Raw genomic sequence first — 21,109 nt, forward strand, 5'->3', positions numbered from 1 at the left:
GAACTACATGGTTATCTCAATAGACGCAGAAAAAGCATTCGACAAGATCCAACACCCCTTCATGATGAAGGTTTTGGAAAAATTAGGAATCCATGGAACATTCCTCAATACAATAAAGTCTGTATATGACAAACCTACAGCCAGCATTATACTCAATGGTGAAAAACTAAAGCCATTTCCTCTTAACTCAGGAACAAGACAAGGATGCCCACTCTCTCCACTTCTCTTCAATCTAGTATTAGAATGCCTAGCTACAGCAATAAGACAAGATACAGACATAAAGGGGATCCAAATAGGGAAAGAAGAAATAAAACTCTCCCTCTTTGCAGATGACATGATCTTGTATTTAAAGAATCCCATAGACTCCACTCCCAAATTACTCAAGCTGATTCAAAACTTTGGCAAAGTAGCAGGTTATAAAATTAACCCCCAAAAATCAATGGCTTTTCTGTATGCCAACAATGAGAAAAGTGTGGCTGAAATTAGGAAAGCAACTCCATTTGTAATAGCCCCACAAAAAATAAAATACCTAGGAATTAACTTAACTAAAGAAGTGAAGGACCTCTATGATGAAAACTTTAAAATCTTGAAAAAGGAAATCAACACAGAACTTAAAAAATGGCAAAACCTCCCATGCTCCTGGATTGGAAAGATTAACATCGTGAAAATGGCAATACTTCCCAAGGCTATCTACAAATTCAACGCAATACCTATCAAAATTCCACCCTCATTCTTCAAGGAAATAGAAGAGGCAATCCAAAAATTCATATGGAACAATAAAAGACCCCGAATAGCAAAAACGCTCCTCAACGGAAAGAACACTGCTGGAGGAATATCAATACCAAATTTCAAACTCTATTATAAAGCCATAGTAATCAAAACAGCTTGGTATTGGCATAAGAACAGACCTCAGGACCAATGGAATAGAATTGAAAACCCAGAAATGAACCTACAGACCTATAGCCATCTAATCTTCGATAAGGGAGCTAAAACAATAGAATGGAAGACAGACAGCCTCTTCAGTAAATGGTGCTGGCAATACTGGTTAACTACATGTAGAAAACTAAAGCTAGATCCTTATATATCACCCTGCACCAGAATCAACTCCAAATGGATCAAAGACCTTGAACTCAAAGCAAACACTCTGAAAACATTACAGGATGGAATAGGAGAAACCCTGGGTCTCCTTGGCTCAGGCCGAAATTTTCTGAATAGAGACCCGGAAACACAACAAATCAAAGAAAGGCTGGAAAAATGGGATTGTATAAGGTTGCAGAGCTTCTGCAGGGCAAATGACATAGCTAGCAAGATCAATAGAAAGCCCACGGACTGGGAGAAGATCTTTACTAGCCATACAACGGACAAGGGTCTCATATCTAAAATATACTTGGAACTCAAAAAATTAAACCACCCAACAACAAATCCTCAAAGAAACAACTTCCCAATAAGTAAGTGGGCGAAAGACTTAAAGAGAAGCTTCTCTGAAGAAGAAAGAAGGATGGCCAATAGACACATGAAGAAATGTTCAACATCCCTAGCCATAAAAGAAATGCAAATCAAAACAACATTGAGATATCACCTCACTCCAGTTAGAACAGCAAAAATCAAGAACTCTAACAACAACAGGTGCTGGAGGGGATGTGGACAGAAAGGAACCTTACTTCATTGTTGGTGGGAATGTAAACTTGTTCAACCACTCTGGAAAGCAGTATGGAGGTTCCTCAAAAGACTCCACATAGAGCTCCCCAATGACCCAGCAATCCCACTTTTGGGCATTTACCCAAATGATCACAAACAAGGCCACACTAAAGCTACCAGCACAACTATGTTTATTGCAGCATTATTTACCATAGCTAAGATATGGAACCAACCCAGATGCCCCTCAGTAGATGAATGGATCAAGAAGATGTGGTATATATACACAATGGAATTCTATGCCTCCATCAGAAAGAATGACATTTCCCCATTTGTTAGGAAATGGAAAAACTTGGAAAAAATTATATTAAGTGAAGTAAGCCAGGCCCAAAGAAACATAGGTCCCATGGTTTCCCTTATTTGCAATATCTAGTATAGGTATGAGTCAAGCGGAAAAAGTCAGAGAATGTGATGTTAGGAAAACGAACCCTCAAATATGTATTTTAATGTTTTTGTTTCTTTCATGCATGTGTTTCTAACGCATTTATAAGATTATTTCTTTGTTGCTTTGTATGTCCCTCCCCCACAGTGTAACCCCCCGCTTTCACTATATTTGATGTCAGTATAACATGTGGAGGAGACGGGGACAAACAAGTCGTTTAAGGATTCAGGTGGACCTGTTGCAACAATGAGAAGTACAAAATGTCATCTCAAAACCAGCTTTACAATGCCGGTGGGGGGAGGGAGAGGGGGGGTATGATTGGGTGGGGGGGAGGGAGGAGGCTGGGAAGGGAGGTGAAGGGTAAACAAAGGAGGAGGCTGCAATGCTTGGTAAGAAATGTATGCATTATCCTGCCCATATAATTGTAACCCCTCTGTACAGTATGTTCTCAAATAAAATAAAATTAAATTAAAAAAAAAATCAGGTATCACTAGCTAATCAGGAGGCTAAGATCTAATGATCATGCATGGTTCAAAGGCAGCCCATGTAACAAGACCATGAAACTCTGATGTCCAATTAAGTACTAAAAGTGGGAGGGAACCCACTGGGAAACAGAGATGTGGCTCATATGTTACAGCACTGGCGTTGAGCAAAAACAGCTTAGGGACAGCACCCAAGCCCTGAGTACAAGCTCCAGGACTGGCACACGTGTGGGCACATACACACATAGACACACTCACACATACAAACACACAAAAGGTAGTGTGTGTGTGTGTGTGTGTGTGTGTGTGTGTGTGTGTGTGTGTGTTGGGTGGGGAGGTTCCAGCACCAAATGGTGTAATTAAGTACTGACTACCAAAATTGCGGCATGAAAATTTGACTCATGAGGGAAAGTCTTTGCAGCAGAACACAGATGACTCTAAGAGCACTGCGTTCATGTCTGCATTCCTCCTGTGAGAACTCGAGTAAGTGATTTTCCTTTTGCTGCCTGTTTCCATAATGGACTAGTGACTTCTCAAGCACCTCCCTCCCACTTTAACACTCACTCAGCAAAAATCCATTTTTCCAAGTGCTACACCATGTGCTATGTACTTAAAAAACACATTATGTCAAGACATCTTCACCTACTGAGGCCACAATGCACTTCTTGGCCACAGGAACTACAACAGGCTACATCCTTTCCTCATGCCATTGTGGTTGTTGGAGAAGCAAAAGTCTCATTCAAGTCTTTCTCTTTCTGACTATGATCCAAGTACAAGATGCAGAAGGTCAGGAATACGCAAAATACAAAAGACATGCACACAACTGGCTCATATAGCTCAAACGTCATTAGGAACAATTAACTGGTATAGGACATATTTCCAGTTAACCAAGTTCACCTCGAGGTATTTCTTTACATGGCTGGCTTTCCTACTTTGTTTGCAGCTTTCTGAGAAACCAGCTGTCTGACCACATGAATTCAGAAGCCATAGAAGCATTATGTGTCCTTTATAAATCAGATGTCTTGCCCAGTTCCAGAGATACACTGAGGATGAACTGGGTGGCAGTTCTGTGACTTACATTCTAGCAGATGACAGCTAAATGCTCTTTTAATCTTCAGTGGAGGAATCAAAGAGTTAAGAGGACTGTTCAAACAGTGGGTATGTTGCCCTCAGATAAACCTCTCACAAATCCACAAGGAATCTAATTTTCTTTTGGACAAAAGTCCTGTCAAGACTTCCTTCCAGAGGCTCTGTGGTTACTTCTGCCAGGAAGATCAATGAGGGGGTACTGTGGGAATGTTCTCAACAATTACCAGAGTGACAGACTGAGCTTAGAACCAACTGTTCAACCCTTTATAACAGCGCAGAGTGCTCCAGATAGCAGATTTCCCAGACAGCAGCCTGATGTGTTACATGCATGCTCAGGGATAGTGTGGAATGAGGACTGGAAGAAAGTCAGCCTCTTCCTTCAAGGCCAGCTGCCATTCAAACAAGGAAGTAACTGGGAAGGCCAAGCCCAGGGCTCTGACTCTGCAAAGAGAGTAGAACACAAAAGGGCTGTGTGGAAATTTGGCAGGATCTTCCTGAAAGGCAGCAGCTGAATGCTGCATCCTATAGCACCTAGAAAAGCCTATCATTGCAAAAGAGCTCTTCTGCTACACCCAGGAAGGAGAAATTTTTTGTAAAAGAAGAACAGCCAGTTGACAAGACTTGAAACACCAATTCCATTCACCACTTCCTCCTCCTCCTCTTTATGCTATTCCAAAGAAAAAGAAATTAAACAAGAATTAAAACTTCCCCATGAGCTATCTACACACTGCAGGTCAGAGTTCCAAGGAACATCCATCCAGCTGTTGCTCTCCACTCTTTCTGCCCCAAAGGCTGCTTTATTCAATCAATACCTTCTTGTACATGTGAGTAACTTTCTTTAAAAGCTCAGGTCAAACTGGCAGTTAACCTTGACCTTCTCTTTACACATCTAGGTCTATAGGAAATGAAAATCAGAACTTCTTTGTCACCTGCCTTAACTGAAATATGACAACTTTCTTTAGGCAAAGGCAGACTGTCAAGAGATCTTTTAGACCTGGTCACAGCTATTCCATAGGAGACATGCACTTGGGCAGGACACACCCCCCCTCTGCCTGGGGCTTTGCCAATATAGAATCCCTGAACCTAGGGAGGCTGTCAAAGACAAAAACCCAGGAAAAAGCAGTAGCCCTATGTGCATTCACTAAACACATCACAGAATGCTGACAACCGAACCAAGAGATGGAGTTGGTGGTTGATAAGCACATACAGCAAGTTAATGACAAAGCCAAACACAGCCCTGTCCTCTTCACCCTGATACTGTTACAGGTTAGGAAATGAAGGAGATTTCAAGAAAGAAAAGCATACAAGACACAGAATTTAAGGGGGAAAAGGCTAGGCTGGCTATCAGGGTTTGAACTCAGGGTTTATGAAAGGCGATTGCTAACTTTCCTCAGTCTCTGAACAGTTAAGATGTACCATAAAGATCAAGCCAACTCCTCTTGGATGGTTTGCAACAATTACCTAGAGTAATTGTTAAGCTCCAATTGATCCACCTTGTGGCAAAGAACTATCTGTTCTCAAGATTCCAGAATGGCCAGGCACCAGCCTGACACTGAGGAGAAAGGAAAACCCATCAACCTCAAAAAGTCAGCCTCTTCCCGTGAGGGCAGCCAACAGTCAATCTGACCCTGATATGAACATTACCCACTTCCCATGGGACCACAAAAATCCCCTAAGCAAATCTTAAATGTCCCAATATACAAAGCAATTCAACAGAGCTACCTGTAAACAGCACAGGGCCTACAATTTGCAGCTGACCTTAAAGAATGAGGCCTTGCCGCAGCACCTGCAGAAGCAGACACAGTTGCTGGACAAAGTTGGAGGACCAAGAAGGTCAATCAAAAATTATACAACACTTTTGATGTGCCTTAAAACCACCAGACAGAAACAGGAGCAGATATGGGCTCCAGCTGAGCTTTCTGGCTTTCACTAGAGAAGGAGGAGTGAGCAAAAAGGAAAAGGGGTGATTCTACTTGTTGTGACTGTCCTAGAAGACAGACAACCCAAAGACTAGGTGGGATTTTTATCTTTATCCATTGATGAATTAAAGAAGGTGAAGCTTAGCCAGCAACTGCATGAGCAACAGACCTACTATGGGTGCCTGGCCAATAAGGTAGTCAAGAGCCAGAGAAAGCTGAAGCAATAGGGTTTCTTCTCCGGAGTTGAAACCATGGGAAAGGAAGCAGGACACACAAGTGCCCAAGAAGACCCTCAAATTCTGCTTCATCCACAAGCTGCCTGGAAAAAGTGGGCTACTAGAGGCAAGTTGATAAACTCCAACATGGATGCAGCCAGCTGTCAAAACCTATCAGCACCATTGAAGAGTCCCTAGATTTCTATAAAGAACAGATGGAAGTACTAGATGAGCTATATCAGAAGAAAGATGAGTGTGTCAACCTGCTCTTCTAGGAGGAGAAGGAGAAGAAGGAGCTGCTATTGCTTCTTACAGATGAAGGCACCTGAGTTTCAGGACAAGATCCTAGCAGCCATCCAGACCCCTGCGGATGAGGGCCCCTCAGACGTCTCAGGCTTCAGGAAGAGGGAAGTTATGAAGAAGCAACAAGATTTTGAAGATTTAAAGCTGGAAGACTATGTGGATCCTGCCCAAGGAGAGGCTGGGGTACCTTGGCATCTCAAGGACCCCTACTACAGAGCAGATTGTGCTACAATAGCTTGCTATTCAAGCACCTACCTGAGCTTACATGCTTGGGCAATAATGGCTGCAGGACTGAGACAAATGACAACTTGGAGATCATTTTTGCATGAAGACCTGGAGGCTTCCAGCTGGGGAACGGGGCTCTTGTCTTCTAACTTACTTTGTCGCAAGAGGATCAGGTGGCATACTCTCAGGCCTAATTATAATGAGTGAGACAGGGGAGGAGCCAAACATACCAGAGGCTTCTGGGAACTGGCCCAAATTCTAGAGACATTTAACAGTCCATTCATTACCAGGAAAGGGGCTCAGGTGTAGGTTTCCACAAAGTGTAAATGCTTTACAAAGGAAGTTGGAGAGTGATGGCAGGGTTTTATATTATTATATTATGATAATAATAGAAAATGTTTGATGTCACAGTTTAATAATAGTGTATTTTAATTTCATAACATTACATTTTTTACATTTTTATGCAATATTTTGATATTACTGTATTGTATACATTATATCAGTCATTTCATGATGTATGTTGTATGTCACTAGCGTCACTCGGTTTTTGAAAATGTAAGGAATGCTGAGCTGGGCAATAGTGAATTTTCTTTTTTGTATGTTAAAAAGTTACAACGGTGATAGTGAGATGAAAAAATAATAAAAACCACGGAAAACAAGAAAACATTAATGCTGAAATCCTGGAACAAAGCAAAGATGTGAGATGAATAATTGGAAGTCTAACACAATTGGAGTACAGACACATGGATTACAGAAATGTAATCCAAAAATAAGAATATAGAATTATGAAATATCTGTAGATATGGCATATCTTAATAATTTTTCAGTGAAACCTACTGAAATGATACCTCTTGAATATTATTGTTGAACAAAAAAATAAAATTCAAACTAATATGTTACTTAACTTTGTACAGTGGATTAGATTCTGCAAGTGTAATGATATGCCTTTGACTCAGGTAATAAATTGAAAATTCAGAAACAACTATTCAGTATTTAAATAAAAAAGTAATTACACAAATTGATCTAAATTCCAAATGTATCATCTGTCTTAGATTTTCTGTGTATTAACTTAAAATCACATTCCTTATGAAGGAGAAAAATAGCTGAACTAACAATAATATCTCTAAAATATTCTTAATTAAAAAAATTCCTCAAAGAAAAAGATTAGTGTAAAAATCACCTTTGATCATACTCTACAACTGAGGTGTGAAAAATTAATCAAAAGTAATGAATTATATACAGCTCCATATTCATAGCTTTTTAAAGAATTACTTTAAAATGTCCTTCATTTTTTAAATCAGTTCAGAATTCTTGCATAAATTAAAATTGGGGAACTACATTACCAATAGAAAATTAATACAGTATTTTTTATGAGATTAGAAGTCCAATGAGAATAAAAAGATTGAAATGGTTCAAGTGGTGAAGAACCAGACAAGCAGGAGGCATGACAATTTACAAATAAAAAACTTGGATGATCATCTAATATCTCCACAATGAAAGCTCAGCTAATTTTCAAAACCACAAGATAAAAAGTCACCTACATTCTGGTGGAAAAGTAATTAATTCATAGTACAAAAATAAAAGATTCAAAAAGGTAAGAAAAAAAAAAAAACGGTTTTCAAATCCTGTACAAATTTAACTTTCACCTAGCCAAAATAAACACTTGTCACTGTCTAAGAAAATTGTAAGAGGCATTTCCATGAAAGAGGAAGTTAAAGGTGTGGTTTCCAGGATGGAAAGTCCAACTCCAGATGATATGTAAATCAACTTCCCTAAATGAGAACTCAGGTACATACCCTTTCCTTGGCCCACTGCCCTGAACCAGAGGGCCTATTCCTCCTCTTTTTGTGAAAGGGAACTTTCTTTACACTTTTTTTTTTTTTAACACCTCCCCATTGCTGACACATTATATAGAGAAGTCTCTTGGGGTTGTGGTGTTTCTTTATCTTGACAATGGCAGTGTGAGTTTTTGGAATGTGGTTAAGAGTTCCCTTCTCCGGAGATACGCCATTGGCTATTTCCAACTTCCTGGCAGACCCTTTTTCTCCAATGATAAACCACTATTAGTGAAGATTCTATACGTTGGGAACTCTATAGCAGAGAACCTTTCTCAAATGAAGCAAACCATTAATAATTTACTAATTTGAATTTTATGCACAGTAATCCCATTTTGTTATGAAATATGGAGGTAACATATAATAAAACATAACATGTAAAAAATGAAGGTAAGATAAAGTAGCAACAATGCAACAACAGAGCCAGAAATATTTAAAAATTGCCATAAAAATAAACTCATGAAAAAAGCAGTCCCCAATGACTGCTTTTCACCATGAAAGAAGGTGGATCTCAGAATAACAGCAAAAAACAAAACAAAACAAAACAAAAAAACATTTAATTCAGTGGGCATTGTTGTTTTCCCAGTAATCCTTGCTACTCAGCAGCCTGAGCTCTGAGGATGGCAGTTCATAGCCAGTTCATATAGGAAAGTCCAAAAGACTCATCTTCAATTAACCACCAAAGTGGAGCTGTGGTCCAAGTCGTAGGAGAAAAAAAAAGCAAACAACAACAACAACAACAACAACAACAAACCCTCACAAATAGTGCTCATGCCCTAACTTCAAGCCCCAGTAATTTCGAGAACAAAAAAGCAGTACTGGTTTCAGTGACACAAAGTTCTAGAGCAGACTTTTGATTACTAGATCCTGGGAAGAAAAAAACAGAAACACCTCTATACTAGACCATTGGGGTGTTAAACTTTCTATTAGATTGGATTCTTTAAGTTTCAGTACTAATTCCTAAAAATAAAATAAAATAAAACAAATTGGAATACTTAGAGAAATAGCTGGTAATAATGGAGAAGAAAGAAAATGCAGGGTTGAACGCTAAAGATGAAAGAATGGCTTCAGAATAAAAAAGTCATAATTTTTGGGGTAAAAATGAGGAGAACATTAATTCAGGCTAAAAGATTAATAATAACAATGGCAAAGCTCAATTTATCCATTAGGCATACTGAGTGGTTAACAATAGTCAACAATTGTAACAATACAACAGTTTGCTGTCCAGTTGTGATGGTTCTTTGTTGGTGTCCGTTATTCACTCTATGTACCCAATTATTGTGCATTCATCCCCACTGTCATTATCATATGAAGATAAAACATAATGCTTATCCAGCACCAGTGGTGCACCCCTGTAACCCTAGCTACTCAGGAAACAGCTCTGAGATCTCAGTTCAAATCTGGCCCGGGCAGGAAAGTCGTAGACACTCATCTCCAATAAACCACTAGAAAGCTGGAAGTGGTGCTGTGGCTTAAGTGGTAGAGGGCTCACCTTGAGCTGAAGAGCTGAGGTTTCCCACAGACCCAGAGTTCCGCAGCACTAATGACAAAAAATTTTTTAAAAAGAAAAATTTAAAAAAAGACTGAGAGTCAATGCCTGAGAGTCAAAGATGCAAACATAGTGTTAGGCTACTATTTCTCTGCTGGCAATTCAGATAGGAGATTATGCTTTCAAAGCTAATGGATCAACAGCAAGAAATGTACAAGAATGATTATAGTCACAAAACCACAAATGGGAAAGGTTACGACAGGGACACTACAGAATCTATAACCCTAAAGAGAATATTCTGATAGGATAAAATTTATAGCAAATTGAATATTAATAATGTGCTCTTGAAAGTCAATGTATATAGATATATGTATATATATATGTATATTTATGTCTATGATAATTTTTTAGATCATTCTCAATAACGGCATTGAGTTATTAAATTATATATCAGAATACCACATCATTTTATAATAAAAAGGCATAAATGATATTTGAAATAAAGATAAGAGAAATAGAGTGGAAGAAGAGCTCAGGGACAGATCCTCTACCCTGAGTTCAAGTCCAGCACTGACAGACAAACAACAAGAACAACAACATCGCAAGGATGAGTCAGTATAGACAATAGACAAGAGGAAATGATCTCCGAGCCTAGGATCTTTGTTCACTCATAGTCAGGTGATCAACGACAGTCAGGTGATTACTGGTATGATTCAGGCAGGTGATGGGAAAGCTGGGAGGGGCGTTTCTGTGGGCAGATTTAATCCTGATCACAACTCAAGCAAGAGATAATTCTTGTCATCTCAGCTTTGAGCAAAGTGTGAATTGGAAGAACTCAGTCCAGAAGAGTCTAAGAATAAACACAAGTTTCTATTCCAAAAACAAAAGCAAACACAGAGAGGACAAGGCTTAAGTGGTAAAGTACCAGCCCAACATCAGGCCTGACAAATTACAAATAAAAAAAGTATAGGATGATAACCTGTTAAGAAATATGAACTCAGCTACTTTTGAAGACCCATAAGATACAGTGGATAATGTCAGTAATATGGCCTACAGTCCTGTGGAAAAGTAATAAACGCATAGTTCCATTACAAAACATACACAGAAGTAAAAAACAAAACAAAACAAAATAAAACAAACACAATAAACTTTTCCAATCCTGGACAAACCTACGTTGCACCTAACCCAAATAACCTAACCAAATTGTAAGAAGTAGGTCCTTGAAAGAGGAAGTGAAAGGTGTGGTGGACAGGATGTAAATTCCAACTCCTATTGATATGTAAATCAGCTTCCCTAAGCAACCAATCAGAGACTTCCTTTCCTGGGCCCACCCTCTTTCAGTATAAATAGAGTGGAATTCTGAGACTCAGGCATTGCTGAAGATCCTACATCAGCAGGCTGGAGGCCATTTGGAGCTTGGATACTCCAGGTGAGGATTAGAGTGAGAGAATCTACTCCTCTTTTAATTCTTCTCTCCTTGGTTTGGTGGTGTTGGTAGTGGTATTGTTTTGTCGGTTGCAGGGATTGAACCCAGTGGTAGGGCAGTGTTGCTGGGTCACTTTGTGCTGAAGACTGGGCATTGTCCCTGGGCCACTTTGTGGTCAAAGCTAGTGCTTTTACCACTTGAGCCACAGCCCACTTGTGATTTTGGAGTGGTTAATTGGAGATAAGAATCTGTGTCAGGGGGACTTTTGTGGCCGAGGCGGTTTCAAAGCTTGATCCTTAGCTCTCAACCTCTTGAGTAGCTAGGCTTCTATGGGTGAGCCACCAGCACCTCATTAGATTCTAGGAATGATGGACCCTGACACTGCCCAGGCCTTTCAGAAGGAATTGAGATGTGCCATCTGTATAAATACTTTTATAGAGCCAGTCACCTTAGAGTGCGGGCACAGTTTTTGTCGACCTTGTCTCTGCCTCAGCTGGGAAGAGACCCAGATTCCAGCCAGGTGCCCTGTGTGCAGGGGACCCTGCCAGCAGAGAGACCTCAAAACCAATGTGGTTCTGAGGAGCCTGGTGGCCATTGCCAGAAGAGCCAGCCTCAGGCATTTTCTGAGCTCTGAGGAATACATGTGTGGGACACACAGGGAGACAAAGCAGATGTTCTGTGAGGTAGACATGGCCCTGCTCTGTAGGAGCTGCTCCCAGTCTCAGGAGCACAGGGCTCACAAACACCATCCCATAGATAAGGCTGCTGAGGAGCAGAGGGAGATGATTTCAAAGCAGATGCCTACTGTATGGGAAAAGACTCAAGAAAACCAGCACAATTTACAGGAGAAGAGGAGACTCATCAACCGATGGATTTGGTATGTGAAGTTATTCCGAGGCATAACTAAGGATGTTTTTAGAGTGCTGTTTTTAGAGCTGGGTGTCCAGGAGGAGGAAAGACACAATTCCCAGCTACTGATCAATGAAGGAAGAGCCATGTTACTGCAACTCAGAGAAAGGGAAACCCAAATGCTTCAGAAGAAGCATCAGCTCAGGAATATGTATCAGGAGCTGATCAAAACATACCAGAAGCCAGATGTGGAACTGCTTCAGGATGTAGAGTTGATCCTAGAAAGCTGTGAGTCAGTCTTGTTCTTCCTGCCTCTTCCTCTGAGGCCAGAGCTCAGTGGCCCTCCCATTCCTGGACTGATAGAGAGGCTCACCCAGCACTGGGTGGAGATTGCCTTCAATGACGCTACGGAGAATCAAGATTTTGGGAGTTGTGTTGGACACGACAATCCCTATGCAGTTTTGAATTCTGAAGAGTCCTTCCACTTTACTGCTTTTGGACACCAAGTCTTCAGCTCCGGGAAACATTACTGGGAGGTTAGTGTGGATGACTCTTCCACCTGTGCCCTGGGATTTATTAGGGATTCCTCCATAGGGAGCAACCTCACTGAATCTGAGGATCTTTTCCTCCTTTTGTTTGTGAAAGAGAACACACTTTCCACCATTTTTACCACATCCCCGCTGCTGCCTCAATATGTAGAGAAGCCTCTGGGCCGGGTTGGTGTGTTTCTTGATCTTGACGATGGCAGTGTGAGTTTTTGGAATGTGGCTAAGAGTTCCCTTATCTGGAGATACCCCACTGGTGCTGTCCAATTTCCTGTCAGGCCCCATTTTTTCAGTGGTAGCCTGGTGTCCTAAGTGAAGAGACTCTCTATGGGTTGGGAACTCTATGGAAGAGAACCTTTCTCAAATGAGGCAAACCATTAATACTGTACTAATTTGAATTTCTCGGTGCAGTAATCCCATTTTTTCATGAAATATGTTGGTAATAATAAAATGTAAAATGTAGAAACCAATACTAAATGAAGATAAGATAAAGTAGCAACAATGTAACAAGAGAGCAAATAAATATTTAAAAATTGCTATACAAATAAACCCATGCAAAACTGAATCCCCAGTGACTACTTTTCACCCTGAAAGGAGGTGGAGCTCAGAATAACAATAAAAAACAACACTTAAAGCAGTGGGCACTGTTGTTTTACCAGTAATCCTTGCTACTCAGCAGGCTGAGTTCTGAGGATAATGCATAGCCAGGACGAAGAGAAAAATCCAAGCGACTCTTATCTCCAATTAACCACCAAAGTGGAGTTGTGGTCACGTGGTAGAAGAAAAAAAATCCCACAAGAACAGGGCTCATGCCCTAAGTTCAAGCCCCAGGAACAGCTAGAACAAAAAAGCAGTACTAGATTCAGTGACACAAAGTTCTAGAGCAGCCTTTTTATTAATAGGTCCTGTTATCCATCCTGGGAGGAAAAAATACAAACACCTCTCTCCTCAAGCATAGGGGTGTTTATACTTTCTATTAGATTGGATTCTTTAACTTTCAGTATCATTTCCTAAACAAGGGGGGAAAAAACGTATACTCAGAGAAAGAGCTGTTAATAATGGAGAAGACTGAAAATGCATGGTTGAACACTAAAGCTGAAGGCATGTCTTTAAATAGAAGAAGTAAGTCATCTTTTGGGGGTCTACAAATGAACAGAATACTATGGTAGGCTAAGAGTTTCACAATAATAACTATGGCAAAGCTTAATTTATATATTAGGCATACTGAGAAGTTAACAAGAGCTAACAATTGTGACAATATAACAGGATGCTGTGCAGCTCTGATGGCTCTTTTTGGATACTTAACTGTAGTTCTTTCATCCCCTGTGAAATTATCATATGGAGTTAAAAAAATGCTTACTTTTGGTGCTGGGAAGGTGGCTCAGTGGTAGAGCATTCCCTTGCATGCATGAGGCCCTGGGTTTGATTCCTCAGCACCACATAAGCAGAAAAAAAGCCATAAGTGGTGCTATGGCTCAAGTGGTAGGTACTAGCCTTGAGCTGAAGAGCTGAGGAACAGCACCCAGGCTCAGATTTCAGGCCTCACGACAGGACGCCCCTCCAAAAAAAAAAGCTTACTTTTTTGTTTCCCTTTCACTCTAGATACTTAATTGTTGTGTGTTCATCCCTTCTGTAATTATCTTATTGTTTATGAAAAAAACTATTACCTTCTGATTCAATGATATGTATGTAGTTTTAGACTGCTACTTCCCTGTTGGCAATTCAGATATAGGAGGGTTTGCTTTCAAAGCTCATGGTTCAACAAACAAGAACAGAACACCTTCAAGATCCTGGAATGTGGAAGCTTATGTCATCGATTCTACAGAACTTACTACCCTAAAAATATCATCCTAGATAATTTTCTAATGTTTATAGTGAATAGAGTATTAACAGTGTGCTCTTATAAAACACACACACACACACACACACACACACACACACACACACACACACACACGAGCATTAGTAGGTTCTCTTATCAGTTTATCTTATATATATTAATTTACCATTTCATTTTAATATAAGCTTAGTCATATATGGTGTTTATTAGCCTTTTGATCCAACATAAAGCTCAGGAGAGTGCATAGATCCTTAGTTTAAGCCCCTGGACTATTTCAGAAAAAAAATTAAAATGGATAAGTCACAATAGAAAATAGAATTGGAGGAAGTAATCTCAGATCCAAGGATCCTTTTCTGACACACAGTTAGGTGATGGACATTCAGGTGATTACTGGGTTCAGACTGGTGAAGGAGATGGGCGTAGGGGGTAGGTTCCCTGTAGACTTAACAATGATCACATCTCATCCAATAGCTAGTCAAGTTGGCATCTGTCTGTCATCTCAGCTATGTACAAAGCTTTGATAGGAAGATCTCAATCCAGGAAAGCCTAAGCATAAACACAAGATCATATTCCAAAAATAAGCTAAAAAATGGTATGTTGTATACAGTTCTGGTACTGTACTGTTGAATTCATACCATTTGCTTAAACTCTGCAAACCAATTTATTTAACACTAAATTAATCTGTAACAATGCAATGATGTTGGTCCAGTTTTTCAATTTAGAAAACCATTGGCAGGTGTTAATAAACATAAGGTGGTGCTGAGTTTATTAAAAGAATGTTTGTGTGGTCATGTTTCACTGTATAAATGTGAGTATAGAGAATTCAGTGCAGTCTTGGTTTATCTTCCCACACGTGATTTTTAGGGTGACTTCACCTTCCTATTATAGGATTAAAAGTAGTATTTGTCACTTTGACCACTTTTGGTAGTTTTTGACTGTTGTACTGTGCACTGTTGCTTTTATTTTTCTCTCATTTCCAGAAAAAAAAGATAAATCACTTGCTGTAATCATGTTGTAATACCCTAGCTTATACATTTAAATTTCTACTGTTTATTTCTGTGATATCTATGTTACATTCAGACATCATTCTGACATTTTATCTAATCATACAAACATATACTATTCCATCTATCTTTGCATTATCTTTCTTTGCATCTATCTTTGCATTAGTAATTAGTAATATCCTAGATACTGTGTTGCTCATTTCAGAACTACATGATTATTTTTACTACTGGCATAATTAATGCCATTGACAAAAGAACTCAATAAATTAGATGTAGTCAAAATTTTCTACCTTATATATCTAGAAGCACCAACAAAACTACTTTATTCTTGTTTGTGTTTTAAATTTCTGGCCTATACTGTTATAGATCTATATTTTATTTTTATTGTATTTTATTTATCTATTCATTATTTATTTTTGTTTAATTAATTATTTTTTGCTAGTTTTTAAAATATTTTATTTGAATAGTTGAAGAAAGGAGCTGCCATTCATTAAAGTAGTTTGTGAATACAATGCATCTTGATCACTTTAATCCATTTTTAATATTTCCATTCATCTCTCCCAAACACTTATTCTCTGATTTTTCTTAATTTTGTAGCCTATGCATTGATTTTTTTTTACTTGCTCCTGCTTTCTACCACTTTGCTATATTATATGTCTACTTTCATGGTAGAACACGTTTGCTGGTTAAAGATGATCTAGTATCCCTTTGAAAAATCATTTTATGTGTAATTGAAAAATGTTATATTTGTTAAATTAATTCTATAAAATTTAGGGATTCTTTGAATTCTGAAAGTGTATTCAATCTTCATCACCTTGGAATATTCTCAAATATTCATCATTCATAAAGAAATCTCATACCTGTCTGCAGCTATTCTGAATTCTCCTTAGACTGCCAACCCCAAAGAAACTAATGTTATGCCTGATTTTGATAATTCAAAATTTCATTAAAATCAAATCATTTTATGTGTTATTTTGTGTCTGGCTCTTTCCATCTAGTCTGTTTTCAGTGTTTCCACTAATATCAATTCTCCATTTCTCTTTTTTACTTGATAATGGGCTATTTCATGAGTATAAAATGTTTTGTGAACTGTTTTCCTATTGGTCAGAGTGAATTTTTTTTTCAGTTCTTTGGCTGTCATGGATAATATTGCTGTTTTGTACTTAAGTGTATAAAAATTATAGACAAAGTTTCTAGGCTGTACAAAGTTTCTAGGCTGTTTGGTATTTCTGTAACTAACTTTGTGAGGAACTTTTACACTAATTTCCAAGATGAATGTGCTATTTTACAATGTATGAGAGCTTCAATTTCTTTACATCCTTGTCAAACCTTCTAATGCACATCTTTTACCCATTCTGGTGAGTATGAAATGACATCTCATTTCTATTTTATAAGTGATTTTACAGGTGCTAATGCTTTTGTCTGTTTACACATTGTTCGATTAAGAAATTTCAAGTCAAATTCTTGATCAATTAATTGGGTTACTGATCCATTTTTTTCCTTTTTCTCCAATTCTTTTGTTTTGGAATAGGAATGTTTACACCATGTTATTATATATTGAAGATATGGTGCTCCTCATCCTCTCTGTCAACCTCTTCCTCTTCTTCCTTTCTCTTCTTTCTCCTCATTGTTGCTCTTTCTATACTTCCTTTTTCTCCTCTTCCTCTTCTTCCTTCTTCTTACTCCACCTCTTTGTTTCCTCTTCTTCTTCTCTTCCTCACTTCCTCTTCTTTATTGGACCAAAGCTTCATACTGTCCTAGTAAACACTCTACCACTTAAAACTGGACCATCCTAGTTTTTTCTTTTCACATAGGGTCTAGTGCTTTTACTCAGGCTTCCCTAGAATTGTGATCCTACTGTCTTCACTCTGAGTAGCTTTAATTAAAGGCATGTGCCTTTATACTTGGCATATAATTGGTTTTTCTTTTTTTTTAAAAAATACATTTACTTTTTTTTGTTGGTAATGGGGCCTGAACTCAGCCTGGGCACAGTCCCTCAGCATTTCAGCTCAAGCTATCACTCTACCACTTGAGCCACAGTGCCCACTTCTAGCTTTTTCTACTTATGTGGTGCTGAGGAATTGAACTCAGGGCCTCATGCATGCAAGTCAAGTACTCTACCACTGAGCCACCTTTCCAGCCCTATTTTGTTTTATTTTCATGGCAACTCTCAGGTAAGAATTTTCTTTGAGTCTCTGTGGACATTTTGAAGCTGGAATTTTGAATGGTGTTGGAAGTCAAAGCTACAAAGAGTTTTGGAAAGAGGCAATGCATTCTGTTAGCTCTCCATTTATGCTAGTGTCTGAACATGAATTTAGGTCTTTTGGAGACAAAAGTGGAGTGTTTTTGTATAAGTAGATGTGTTTGGGTGCTGCGTTCAAGTGAAATGGTTAAGTCATATTGTAACTTTGATTGGATTGAAAAATATGCAGGAGAGCAATAACATACACAACTAGGTGTATGGGCGACTGAGTTCCCAGAGAAATTTAGCTAATGTGGAAAAACACATGCTGATTGTGCACTATCCTGAAGTCTGAGAACTTAGAATCAAAGGAGGGAAAATGAGAAACACACTTGTTCCGGAGTTCTCTCTCTGCTCTGATATCACCATCATGTGTTACTCTTGGCTACTGTCTCTCAACCAAGATCAACTAAAACTCTGAACCATGAAGCAACATAGCCTTCCCTTCTTTTTTCTTTTTTTATGTGCATTGTTAATTTTTTATTATTGTGAAAATACTATGCAGACGGGTTAAAATTACATGGGCAAGATAATGAGTACATTTTTTATCAAGCATTGTAGCTTTCTCCTTTGTTTCCCCTTCATAGCCCTTCCCATCTCACCCCACCTCCCCCACCGAATCCTCCTTCCCCCCTCCCCAAAGTGTTAAAGTTCGTTTTTCGACATAAGGACTTGTACATCTCATTGTTGCAGTGGGTCCACTCGTATCCCTATTTAAACGATTTGCTTTTTTCCCTTCCCCTCCACAAGTTATACCAACATCAAATACAGTGAAAGCAGGGGTTATAGTGGGGGGCTGGGTGGAGGGACATACAAAGCAACAAAGAAACCAACCCCCCTTCCTGCAGGCATGCTTCCTTGAAGCTCTTTGTCTAACACGATCTCTCACACAGCCTCCGCAGAAGGTTGCATGGCACCTACTGGCCACATAAAGATGTCCACTCAGCTGGAGATATCAAGAACCACTGGAAGTACAGAAACTTAAGCATTTGACCTTGTTTCTCTGGCTAGAGACTATTCATTGTATTTGCAGCCCCTTATTCTGTTGCCGATGTCAAATCAGAAGCCATCTATCCACCACAGGCAGCTTTATTAGATGTTCAAATTGGTTATGGAAGTGTCCCACCCACCTGCGCCGGCCTCTCTTTCCTGAACCCAGCTAAGGACTCCTTGCAGACACATCCTCATGGCTGCTTTGCCTGCTGTGATCTCTGCTCCTTTCCAAATGCTTGCTTTGGCAGCTTCCCCTCCATTGTGCCTGTGCTTCTCGGACTGGGTTCCCATGGTGGTTGGATATTGAGCTGCTTCTTAGAGGAGGAAACAAGGGTTGTTGTGTACAATAGCAGGCCTGAACTGGCCTGGAGGCAGGACAGACGCTGTCCCAGGTGGGACTTGTCAGGGCACAGTGCAGGCATCCTGCCACTGGGCCCTGGGTCACTGTGGTGAGCAGCAGTCACATGTGGCACCAACCGCCCTTTTTGGCTTTACAAAGGGCTGTTCTCTGCTAATAAACGAGTTTTTCTTCCTGCTTGATTTGGCTCCCTGCTGTTTCTGATTGTCTCCCGGGATAAGGGAGGCTAGGGAATGGGTGAGCATTGCATTGACCTTTCCTTGTACCCTGTCCATCTTTCATGGGACAGATGAAGTCCCAACACCAAGGTATATCTTTGCCAGTTCTTGGGTTGAACTCAAGGCCTGGGCACTGTATGTAGCACTCTACTACTTGAGCCACAGTCCCAATTCTGGCTTATTCTGTGTATGTGCTACTGAGAAATTGTACCCAGGGCTTCTTGCATGATACACAAGCACTCTCTCAATAATCCACATTCCCAGACCCCTCATCTTTTTCTTAATGGTAGTTTTTTACATCAGTATGCTGCCATTTTACATCCCCAAGTTTAATTTTCTGAATACTGGTTACTTCTACGAAACCTGATCTTCTCTTCTCCTGCCTGGTTTCTTACTGTTCCTGCATTGGCCTCATAACAAAATCTAAATAAAGGCTGCTGAGAGCGTCAGTGTATCATATAAGTACCCAGGCCTGGAACCCTGGAAGAGAAAAGCCATGGACCTGAAATGAAGAGAATGAGGCAGTATACACAAGGAGCATATCTGAAAAATAAATGAGTAAATAAAAGGAGAAGCTTTGCATAAGGTCTGTTTGCATTCAGGGAGGTAGTATACAGAATAAGTAAGTAGGGCACTGAAAAATTTTGTGGCATTCTAGTGCTTAAACTCAGGGCCCGATGCATTCCTCAGCTGTTTTCCCCAAGGCTGAGGATTTACCACTGCCACAGCTCCACTTCCAGCCATCTGGTCATTAATTGGACATAAGCGCCTCCCAGGCTTTCCTTCCTGGTCAGGACTGTGAATCCTGCTCGTCTTTCTCTCTTAAAGCTGGAGCTCTACTCTCTGGACTACTGTTCCACTTCTGGTTTTTTGGTGGTTTATTGGAGATAAGAGTCTCACAGAATTCCTGCTCCGGCTGAATTTGAACGGCAATCTCGTGAACAGGAATCAAGTGGCTTTCTTCAGGAATTCACCAAGGAGCCCCTCCACACAAACCCTTAGTCTAAATCTCAAGAGGCACTAGAGAAAAAGAGATACATGAAGACGCATCTAGTTTGTTCTAGATACTTAAGGTTGGAGACACACAACACTCATAATTATTAGATCATTTTATAGGAGCAATGAAGACAGTTTGAGGATCGCTCCAGCTTTTGGGCCTCTCATCTTGAGACAACAAATTCACTGCAGCTCAATGCTAAGTGACAGAACTGGCGTGTCCTGTGGATATTTGCTCCCAAATCCTGTGACACTCATTTCTAACTTTTGGCTTCAAACCTATGACTGAGAGGAGAAGATGAGGAGAGAAAATCCTTCTCAGAGAAAACAGCTATAAAGAACATTGGGTAGTTAATTTATAAATTCAAACCTTTGGAATGACCTGATAAGAAGTCAGATTGTCCAGATTAAAAAATGAAGAAGAAAAGAAAGAAGGTGCCAGTGGCTGAGGTGTAGAGAATCTGAGTTTGAATCCAGCCAGCATAGCAAAATCCATGACACTGTTATTTCTAAGAAATCACAGAAAAACCCAGAAGAGTGGCTGTGATTCAACGTTAATGCACTACCCTTGAGCAAAAGGAGCTCAGGGACAATGCCTAGGCTCATAGTTCAACACCAGGAACTGCCTCCTCAAAAAAAGTCTGTATCTCCATGTTTTTGGGTATGTATGGATATATTCCTATAGGTGAAGCTGAAGAGTAGTTATGATGAACGGCACCAAACTAGGAAATTTGTATTCAATAAAATGATTTAGTAACAGAGACTGCTTTCATGACAATGCATAATCCAGGGCTCCCCTCACTGTTCCCAGTGTAGCCTGAGGGTTTCTCTGCATCCCAGGCCTGCTGGAAGAAGTCTCTCTCATTGTCTGGACAGGCAGACAAAAGGCCTCACTCCTGTACAGCTGTGTAACAACTCCATCTGGGTCAGATAGTGAGGATGATTTTGGGCGGGCTCTGAAGGTCAGGAGAAAAAGTCTCTTTGTACCCCAAACTATCTCTCTC

At 39.8% G+C, this 21,109-nt stretch overlaps 1 protein-coding gene across 1 annotated transcript in view; it reads left to right on the top strand.

The window, feature by feature from the left end:
* The first annotated feature begins 11,428 nt into the window (after positions 1-11,428).
* LOC122098213 (tripartite motif-containing protein 43B-like) overlaps positions 11,429-21,109 on the top strand; it is a 198,626-nt gene continuing 188,945 nt past the window's right edge. Inside the window, exons 1-2 of the mRNA XM_042668677.1 lie at positions 11,429-11,937; positions 12,490-12,625. Of these exons, the coding sequence (XP_042524611.1) occupies positions 11,429-11,937; positions 12,490-12,625 (645 nt within the window). The remainder of the gene's footprint in view (positions 11,938-12,489; positions 12,626-21,109) is intronic.

Source organism: Dipodomys spectabilis, unplaced genomic scaffold (assembly GCF_019054845.1).
Source record: "Dipodomys spectabilis isolate Male_0828 unplaced genomic scaffold, ASM1905484v1 ptg000464l, whole genome shotgun sequence".
Taxonomy (NCBI): domain Eukaryota; kingdom Metazoa; phylum Chordata; class Mammalia; order Rodentia; family Heteromyidae; genus Dipodomys; species Dipodomys spectabilis.